This window comes from Cyprinodon variegatus, unplaced genomic scaffold, assembly GCF_000732505.1.
Source record: "Cyprinodon variegatus isolate N-32 unplaced genomic scaffold, C_variegatus-1.0 Scaffold317, whole genome shotgun sequence".
Lineage (NCBI taxonomy): Eukaryota > Metazoa > Chordata > Actinopteri > Cyprinodontiformes > Cyprinodontidae > Cyprinodon > Cyprinodon variegatus.
This window is the reverse complement of record NW_015150770.1, coordinates 516,491-527,143: the sequence shown is the minus strand read 5'-3', so window position 1 is coordinate 527,143 and position 10,653 is coordinate 516,491. Positions and strand designations below refer to the sequence as shown.

The window sequence follows — 10,653 nt, the reverse complement described above, 5'->3', positions numbered from 1 at the left end:
AGACCTGGCCTATATATATTTATATCTTGATCATACAAAGCTTTTTAATATATGTTGTGTTTTTCAGTGTTCATTGGTTAATTTGTGAAAGATGTATGCTTGTTGACAAGTTTCGTTTTTATTCGCAATAAATGTCTAAAATGTAGAAATTATTAAGTCTTCAGCGTGTTTATATACGCGGTTTTTTCAGTCTACATAAAAAGAGAAAGTGTGGTGGTTTTATTCTGAAAGGTTTCCCGGAAGTCCCCCTAATTAGTGATCTGCAGCTTTTGGAGGCAGCTGGACCGGCGGCAGCAGTAGATGCTGTCCCATCATCAGATCACACCCAACGGGGCCGCAGCGCACCGCTCCTCGGGCTGAGCACCATGACACCCGCAGCCTGAGCCGCACTGAGGACCAGACCCCCGGAGGACCGGCAGCACGCGCACAACACCACGGTCACACGCACAGAGATAAACAGGCGCACGCGCGCGCGTCAGCGATACCGAAGATCCCAGCGACCCTCCCGCAGACACACGGACGGACGGACGGACGGACGGGAGGGAGGCGAACTCCAGCCGCGCCGCGGAGCTGTCGCTGCAGAGAGGCGTCCCGCGAGAGAATTGAGTCATTTCACGCCCACGCAGATTTGAAAACATGTCATCTTCGGGCAAGGACGCCAACAGTGGGCATTACGCCAACTATGTGGGACCGTACCGGCTGGAGAAGACGCTGGGGAAAGGACAGACAGGTTAGTGCAAACCGCCTCATCACCGCACCTCACGCTGCTCTTTAACCGGCCACAGTTTGATGCTGATGGAGGCGGCAGGTGGAGAACAGCCTCCTAAATGCGGGTAGAGGCTGCAGAGAGTGGAGCTGCGCTCATCATGATGATGGTGATGATGTGCCTTTAATGCTTGTTGTCAGGCAGACAGAGCTGGGTGATAATGGGCCCTTCTGAGGTTTGTCTGTCTCTGAATTTCCTCCATCTGTCACTGGGGCCTCTGCACAAGAGGCAGAGCAGTGATGCTGCACCGTCCAAACCTGCACATTCAGGGTGATGCTGCAGCTTTGGCTCCAATGCAGCACAGTCCAGCTCGGTGGGGTGACTGGAACAGCAAGTTGCATGTTCATGTCCTCATTCAGGTCCAGCCTGTGTAGGAGAGGAGAAGTCTGGTGATGATTGCAGAACTTCTTTGCTCAGCAACTCTGGATCCTTTTATCGCAGTGGCTGAAATGTTTAATTAAAGTAAGAAGTGGATGAATCAGGTCCTGTACAGCTGAGGGACATTCAACTTAAAAGATGCAGTGAAGAGCTTCTGATGCTTGTTTGGACTGATAAGACCAGTCCAAATGTGTCTATGGAGACCTGAGAAAATATTATTAGATTATGAGCTAGAAATCAAGATCTTTTGGATTTTTCAGTGGTCTAAACTGCATAATGTTCTTTGTTATGGTGGATTTATTGAAAAAAAAGGTGATTGTAATTGTTTTAGCACAAAAAAAAAATAATGAGCCATCGACTACTTTATATTATGTAAAAAACTGAACAAGTGACACACAAACATACACCTTTAAGCCAGACAAATCAAACTGTACGACGAAACTGCAGGTTTTAAAAAGTTCACAGCTCATGATGTACTGTATGTTCTTCCACTGGATGGCCTGATGCTCTAATGCAGGGGTCTTCAACGTTTTCCAGGCCAAGGACCCCCAAACTGATGGCGAGATGGACCCCCTAATTATGTATATGGTGTGAAATAGTGTTCTATCAAACTGCTCCTATAGTCACTCTATTACAGATGGAGTAATGTAACTAAAGTAATCCCTCCCTGGGATTATTAAAGTATTTCTGCTTCCTGGTTGATTGGACAGGTGTTGTGAATGAAACGGTGCCCAGATTGAAAGAGCTCCTGTGTGTCTCTGAATGTGAGCATTGATGACTGAAAGACATCTTCTGCCTCCATTTATCTGTTTACTGCAGTCTGTTGGATTCATGTTAATGTGGAATTAAAGACTTTCAGTTAGTGGAAAAAATTGCAGGGGGGAATATAAAAAAAAAAAAATCGAATCAGCCAAAACTTTTGCGACCCCCATCCAGTACCTCCGTGGACCCCCTAGGGGTCACAGACCCCCTGTTGAAGACCTCCGCTCTATTGCAATCTACCGTCTTCTCTTCTTCAACTTTTATTGGCATTACGCTGTCACAAGTACAGAGGACTGAAATTCACTCTCTGTATTTAAACCATCTCCTTGGGGAGCAGCAGGCTGCCATTGTGTGGCCCCCGGGTAGCAGTGTGGGGTCAAGGGTCTTTCTCAGGAACCCAGAGTGGCAGTCCGTGGGAGTGTGTGGGACTTAAACTCAGAACCTCCGAGACCCAAGCGCATGCTCTAACCACTAGGCCACCACAGGAAGTAGCTGCTGACACTGTATGTCCAGAAAGCAAACATTGGACTCAGCGCTGAGAGATTGCGCTAGTTGGACTCATCTATCTGGAAAAAGAAGAACTCCCTTGTTTGCACATGCGCAGTGCAGGATCTGCTCTCTAGGGCTGACTGAATTTCAAACATGTTTGATTTTCTCCCGAACCTACGATCCCTGATGGGGAGGTAGAGCTGAGAGGCTGATCTCCCCTCGTTACCCCCTTTATGCTACACGACGCATGATTAGGCTAAAACGCGACACGATCCAAAAAAATCACACACGACTGGAGAATCGACCTAAAAAGGGCAAAAACCTGGACAGTTTATGCCCGGTTTAGGCGGAGATGTTTTCTACAGTAGACTGACTCAGGATGAGTGTGGGTTGCATTCCAGATTCCTGCTTTCACGTGTTGATGTGCCCATGGGCAAGGCATTTTAGCTCATTGTTGTTGTTTGAATGGTCTCACATTTCTTAGGACGCTGAGCGAATGTTTAGGTAGTTTGAAACATGAAATTTCAGTCAGTCTACCGTATATAAGAAGCAATTTAAATGTTGAATTAAAGGGATTCAACAACGGAGCCTTGAGGAACCTCACATGCAACCTTTTTTTGGAGTTCCAGTCTGGATTTACATAAACAGTATGGTCAGAATATTATAACAACCTGAGTTAGAAACAGGAATGAGATCAAGTAATGCCAGCATAGCAGTTTCAGGTGCTTCGGTGAAACCTTTCAGTCTAACTAGGCATGTGAGTTTGTTTACAAACCAAGCCTGCCGGATGCTCTAATTTAGTCATGTGCATCCAACCCCCGTACACCTCATTCAGGCGGCTTATAATTTTGTTTTTTAACACCATCTTTGCTTTAGAAGACGGGGTTAAATTTACATGATAAAAGCTTGGAACTGATCAGAGCTCCAGCACGGCTCTGCATCGTCTTCGTTTGTGATGCTCTTGCATTTAGTGGTGTGTTCTCTAACCCCTAACAGATTTAAACTGACAATAAAATCATCAGGAATTCAAAATATACATTTATCTAATCTAAAAGTGCACTGAAGGGCAAAAAAAGAAAGCAGAAGGCTGATCTTTCTTTCCTGGGATCTCTGGAAGTGAAGCAGCAGCTCAGCTCCTCTGTTTACGGCTCAGTTGGTTCGGTGCAGGTTCCCTGTTTTGGATGCTCCACCATCTGTGATCGCACGCAGCCAAGAATAATCCGGTCCAGCAGGTAAAAGTGATTCGCAGCTCCCTTCCTCTGCGGGGTGAATAATTCATATCCAGCCAATTAGTTTGTCTGCAGACTCTGAGTTGGGTCTTTACAGGCTGCGTTGCCGCCATATTAATCACAGTTTTTCTTTTACTCCTTTGTTCTTAGGCAGAGAGGCGACTGAGCACAACTAAAAGTTCATTTATTTTTAAACCATCTCTGTGTAGACTGACTGAACTTCCTGATCTGTTCCTTTCAAACATGGATCCGGTTGGAGTCACATTGAAGTTCCTCAGCTTTATAGGCTCCTGCAGCTTCCTGAACAGGTTCCTTATGCATCCAGATCCTGTTCCTGAAATGATACAAAGCAGAGAAAATGAAAGAGGAGCTGTTGTCTAACCACTGCTTTCATTCTTCATTTTTAAAGATGATTTGCGGCTGTTTGATCTTCCCATGACTCTCCAGCGCGCTTCTGGAAGCTCATGTCTCAGCAGAAAGTGACGTCAGCTCAGACTTGCATCGGCTCCATGTTGGAGCGAATAAGGAGAAAAGTAATTTTCCTGCAGCTTTAGCTCAGTTCCTCCAAACTAAATGAATCTCCCAGTAGTTTAATTGGCTTTGTTTTCTGCTCTGAATGAGATGCAGCACTGCAGCATCTTCTTCTCTCCCTCTAACGCTGCGGTTTTCCTCCTGGCTCTGGATGATGGTGTGATTATGGATCTGCAGAAGGTGCGATGCTGCAGCAGGAGCTTAGAAATCATGCAGACATGTTGGTCTGTGTTGATGAAGCAGCAGCAGCTCGTGCTGCAGACAGAGGGAGGATGTTAGCTCGCTGGCGGTTTCCGTGGGAACCCAAAGCTGTAGTGCTGAGCTATCAGACTGGGAACTCCGGATACGGTTAAACCTCCTACATGAGTGCAGGCCGGGCTCGCTCTGGCTTCTTGCTGTGTGCTACTGTTTGTGGGAAACACTGCGGGCCTCTGTTAGCTAGCTGCTTGGCTCAGATGTTTGAGATTCTCTGCATTGTTAGGATGTGATAGAAGGATTGAAAACTTCTGAATGGTTCTGATTTTTTTCACCGTATTTTAATACTTTTAGTGGCTGGCAAATGGAAACAGTTTTTATGTAGAAAGCACTTAAAAATTAAAGACAATGCTTTTATAATAAATAAAACTGTTTCATGACCTTGAGAACCATGATTCTGAACCTTTTTCTGGAATAAAGATGTCTCCTTCTCTGGCTCGATATGTGTTTGAACTTCTTTTTAATAAAACTTTAAGCTGCAGTGAAAAAAATGGTTCTCTTCTAATTCTAAATGAAATTATAATTAAAACTCCAGCTGAATGTCAAACATTAGATGCACCTGCAGATAATCGGTTCTGTTGGTAGAAGGCCTGTGATCTACAGCCTTTCTCCAGATCTCTGAAGGATCCTGTGTTCTTTCTGAATGTTTAGTGCGCTGTGTGCAGAAAAAAAAATGTTTTTTTATCTTTTATTTCTATTATTATTCATCCTCATTTAGCTAAAATAAAGAAATCCTGACTGTAAACTGATTGTTTCAGCTGAATCTTGTTTAGCAACCGTAGTTTTTTTAAAATCCGTCTGATTCATGTTATTTTTCCGTCCCGCAGCGATGAGCCCGGAACAATGGCTTCATGGTGTTTGTCCTGCTGAGTGGGGAGAGGCTCCTCCGCCGACTCTAAACAATTAGTTTGTGTTCATGTGTGAGACGCCGTCTGCAGAGGGGGTTATGGTAAAGAAGGCTTTTAAAAACACTACAGACTCCATGCAGCGCTTATTCTCTAGATGCTGGCCGACAGTTTGGATGGTTGTCATGGTTTCAGCTCTCCTCCAATGAGAGGCTCCGTTCCTTTTTTTCTTTGGTCTTCACTGTAAGAGCGCAGACTGCCAGTATTTTCCTCTCTTTCTAGTCATTTCCCAGCCTCCCTGATCTGCTTTTTGACCACCTCTGAATCCCTCAGTGATTTATTATTTTCCTCTGGTGCTGCAGCACAATACATGCAGAATATCTATAACTCTAGTAGTTACAGTACATGCTTAATCCTTAAATTTAGTCCAAAAATTCTTGCTTTCTAGTTATCAAATATTTAATTATAGCTCTTTGAAGTCTCATATGAGAGATTCAGTTCTTTATTTAGAAGAAAACCTTTTTTAGATGCCATCCTGGTCCCGGGTCACCTGAATCTGCTCATTTAACCGTAAACACACAGATTTTTCTGCCTGAGTCTCATGCCATCCAGGATAACAACACTGGAGAGATGTTTAGGTTTATTCATAAGTAACCTGTCATCAGAACACGTCTGCGTGTCCCAGCGTGCCTTCTAATGAAAGTGTCATGTTGCTGATGGGACCTTCCTAAAGACTGCGGCCCCTGGGCCCTTGTAGCAGGAATGAAGGCGAGTGTGGGATGATGGAGGGGGCTGCAGGAAAAGCCCCAGCACAGATGGCTGCCTGCCTTCAGGTGGCTGAAATACAGCTTCATTATCAGCAGGTTGCAGGTGGGGAGGCTCTCTGCTGATGTATTCATGTCTACATGCCTGTGTGTGAGAGAGAGAGAGATCCTGAGGTGTTTTCTTCGGGTTGTTCTCCGTGTTTTATTAGACTTTCAGGCTTTGCTTCATTATGATGCATTAAATGTAAAACAGCTCCCATTAAATTTACGTCGCTTCATTTGCATTCAGAGGAGGACAAAACCATGCAAACGTAGAAGCCTTCTGCTTCAGCCCAGCTTAAATGCTCCGTTTAACGACAGAGACGCTGAAGAAATGGTTTAAATGTTTACGAAGCATCAAAGGCAGCTCTGTTTTATATCAGTTTGCTGTGACAGTAAAAGATTAAACAAATATTGATGACTTTAAAACAATGATTGAATCTCTCACCGCTCCACAGACAGTCATTGAAGGTCACCTTTCTCTGTGCGGTTATTTCAAAATGGCTAAGGGTCTTAAGAGAAAAAGTGTCTACAAAGATGAGAAGAAAAAGGCCTCAGAAGAGGCAGATATATCCCATAATGCTTTGCACAGAGAGCTCTCTCCGTGCAGAGCATTATGGGATTTGCTGTCACAGCGGCCGGCTGTCACCATAGGCTGTCGCTACCTGACAGTGGCGACTAATAACAAAGATGGCACCGCACAGTGGAGGAGGAGTTACTTGACCAACAGGAGCAAAAAGCAGTGATCATCTGTCCAAACTGTCAGTTAAGTGAGTTTGCTATAAAGTCCACTATATATTCCCTGCTGTATGTGGACACAGTAAGCTTGTATGAGCTAAGAGAACAGCATATCTTAAACAGGGTGTGCACGAGGAGAAATGAGCTCATGTCTGCTCACACACGCATTTAACAGGCGTTTCCTCTCTGGAGCGGGTACAGGGTTGTGCATGTGCATTTCTTTTTAAAGTGGAGAGGGCGTGTCTTAAACAAATTTGCAGAAAATCCTCAAAAATACGTTTAAATGGCAGAATATTCAATATTTCAGTTTTAACCTATTATTAGCTGAACTTTATCTACAGTATTTGTTTGTTTGTAGAGTGATTTTTCCTGTTGGGGCATAAACAAGCAAAACCTCAGTGGTAAATGTTCCTTATTTCTCTTTTATTAGTCAATCTACATTTTTTTTTTTGCTGTATCTTCTGCATAGATTTTGATTTTAGAGATTTTAGATCATAGATTTGATTTTAGAGCTGAAAAAATAAGTCATGTTAATCATAGTTATTGATTTTAATAACTACTAATTTAGTAATCTAGTAAATGTTAACTGGAGTATAGACTGTAAAACATGCCTATAGCTGACAGACGACCCACTTAGATCAGTAATAATATCAATTTGTAAAACAAATACATAAATACTTTGCATTTAAGATAAAAAAAAAAAAAACTTTTTCTATTCAAAGTGGAAAAATTTTAGATCCACCTGGTTTAATTGGTAAAAAAAATCTTCTTTAAGGAACCTTTGGCTATCAGGTTATTAAAAGATTAATAATCAGATAATCAAAAAATAATAGACAGATTAATGATTTTCAAAGGATCCTTAGAAATACAACTATTTCTATCAATGTGTTTTATTTAGGGCTGCAACTAACGATTATGTTGCAAATCGATTACGCGTCCATTATTTTTTCAATTTATCGATTGGTTGCACTCAAACATTTTAGTTTGATGAACATGACTTTTCCCCTGCGCTACATCAGTGCTTGGTCCGGAGTTGGATCATGGCGTTGACCAGGACCAGCATTCATCTGTTGGTCCTTCTGTCTCTCTTTGTGTCTCACCTTCATCTTTTTTTGGTACGGAGATTTCACAAAGGAGAGTTTGTAAGGCAGGTGACGGAGAGTAAAGCTGGTGGGGTTTGGAGGAAGCTCTCAGTCTGTGGATAATTGTGGGAGTTATTTAAAATTATGACTGCTGTCTAACATCCTCCTTCTCCTCCTCTTCTGCCATCTCTCCTTTTTTATCCACGTCATCCCTTCAGTTCCTCTTCCTTTCCCCCCTCCATGCAGAGGGTCTCGGTTACCACAGTAACCAGCTGGTTGGAGGTATCCTCGCTCTTCATCATCCACCAGTCCCAGAAGGGGGGGAGGTGGGTCTTTTGCTCGAGCCATTAAACAACAACTGAGAAAGTACTCCCCCATCGCTCCTGCTCCATCTCTCTGCTTCCTCTTCCTCACATCGCTCACGTACTCCAGCCTGCCCTGCCTCTCCCCTCCATCCTCTTCCTCCTAGTGGTCTTCCTGAGCTCGTCAGGCCGCGGCCCGGCTCCGTTTCTGAATGCCTGCCGCTTCAATGAATCATTATGAAGCTGCAGCCTGTTTCTCATCTTCCAAAGCCGCTCTGTCCTCCACGTTATCCACAGCTTCATCTCACCGGACACATGAAGTGACCTCACCCCCATCCTAAAAGGCATTAGAGTATTTCACATTGAGAAGAAGAGGCAGAACCAAAGCTGTGACAGCAGTGGAAAGTTAGGAAAGGATTCATGCAGAGAATGAGGCAAACGTCTGGCTTCATCTCCTTCTTTCTCTGTTGGAAGTTAATGTTTGTTTTCCCCGTCGCCAAGCAGGAGTTAGGAGGATAAAAATCACGGAACGTTGCTTTCAGAAGTACTCACTGAATTAATGATGCAAGAGAAGAAAAAGTGAGGAGCAGCCTTCAGATCGGATGAAACAGAAACTTTGATAGCGTGGGAAAAGGAGGGGCGGGATAAATGCTGTTTACGATGTCCGTGTGATTCGATTAGCCGGAGTCATGCTTGTCTCTGGCTCTCAGACTAACACACATCAGGACGCCGTCCGCATTGGTTCCCGGGCCTGTAGACACCTTGTGTCAAGCTGGTTTATGCGGCTGTCATTCTGCCTGGTGGCTAGGGTTAGGGTTGCTGATGCCGTGAATTTATCTTTCACAGCTCCAACAAAATCAGGCTGGAAATTGAGAACATTTGTTTACAGAGAGAAAAAATAAATGAAACTAATTCATTTTTAATTAACTTTTCTTAATTTATCTGCAATGCCAGGAACTTATCAGTAATTCGGCACAAAGGTTTTATTCTTTTTCCCACTGACCTCAAGCCTGGAAAACAACCTGGCTGAGGTTTGCTGATGGTTAGCAGTTTGTCACTGTTTTCAGACACACCTGTTTACTCTGTGGAGATGCAACGCAAAAAATAATACAAATTAATTATGAATTTGGCAAAGACGTTTTATACAAAAAATGTCCATTTTCACATGAGGCATGTTTCACAACAGCAGAGCTTAGAAATCCAGGATAAGAGATGAAGCCAGAAGTTACAGAGGAGCATCGGTGCATCGTTTCATTAAAGCTCAATCAGGCCCACGATCAACTTAGTTTTCCTATAAAGCCACATTTGTCTGTCAAGTTGCCATGGCAGGAGTGAATCAAGCATAGAGCTTCAGACAGTGTTTGGTGAAGTTTGCACTCTGCTACTTCTTTATCCTGTCGCCTTACATATAAGTGTGGGTACCTGTAGGTGATGGTGCCTCATGCTGCTAGCTGCAGCTGATGATCTGCTAATAGATGCTAACGGTGCCGGATGCAGGAGTTGCAGCCGTGGACCTGAGGCGGTCAAATGCTTTATCCTTTAGAGTCTTCAGCTTCACCAGTTCTGCCTCTGGGATTGTATTTGGCTTCACAGATATTGCAGAAAGTATGACCTGCATTGGAGTTTGGAAAGCGGAGCCCTTCTCCCAAACGATTTCTGTTCGCTGTGCTAGCTTTGTTTATGGTAACGAGTTTATTGTCTGTGCAGGGCTGCGTTCAGGTCCACCATGGAAAATCGACTCCCTCTGTGTCATAGAGATGTGTTTAGGTACTAAGACATGCTACTGTTTGATTTTACATGAAGGAGGCACCGATGAATTTCAGCTGATACCAATAAACGTACAGAATCCGGTACTAGGGCTGAACAATAAGACAATGTATATATATTGATGGACGTATATAGAAAATCAATAAAAAAGTTCAATATAATAATAACAGTTTTCCTTCCTTATGCATTTTACCCATGTAGATTAATATTACAGTCAAACGCAGACCCAGGACCATTCCTTCACTAAGCTCTGCGCCCTTCAAAGAGTTCAGAGAGCATTTGTTATTTCTTTTTAAAAAACTTGCAGTTTTGGTAAAAGAGCTGGTTGGTTGGATAAAGAGTAAAATTTTAATCAGTGTTTGTGTGTTCTGTATTTTTTTAAATAAAAGGTCGCTTAACGACAGCATGAGATGTCTATGGCTGCGCTTAAAATATATGTTTTGAATTTGTTGATGATTATTGATATCAGTACAATGTGATTTCTATTTTATCGATATTCTTTTTTTCTCTCCGGTACCCATCCCAGATCATCCGTCATGTAGGCAGAACATTAAACCCCTGAGAACCTCAGGATCCCAAGAAAAAGCCCAAAGTTTTATTGGAGAGAGGAATGCCTGGATTTCTGTTGGCAACTGATTTGGATTAAAGGTGGAGGATAGATGGATGGATGGATGGATGGATGGATGGATGGATGGATGGATGGATG

General features: G+C 43.3%; 1 protein-coding gene across 5 annotated transcripts in view; it reads left to right on the top strand.

The window, feature by feature from the left end:
• Window positions 1-290: 290 nt before the first annotated feature.
• Window positions 291-10,653, top strand: part of LOC107090945 (serine/threonine-protein kinase BRSK2-like) — a 149,457-nt gene continuing 139,094 nt past the window's right edge. For all 5 annotated transcript variants that reach the window (XM_015384606.1, XM_015384601.1, XM_015384604.1 and 2 more), the window contains exon 1: window positions 291-730. In XM_015384606.1, the coding sequence (XP_015240092.1) occupies window positions 637-730 (94 nt within the window). In that variant the 5' untranslated portion in view covers window positions 291-636. The remainder of the gene's footprint in view (window positions 731-10,653) is intronic.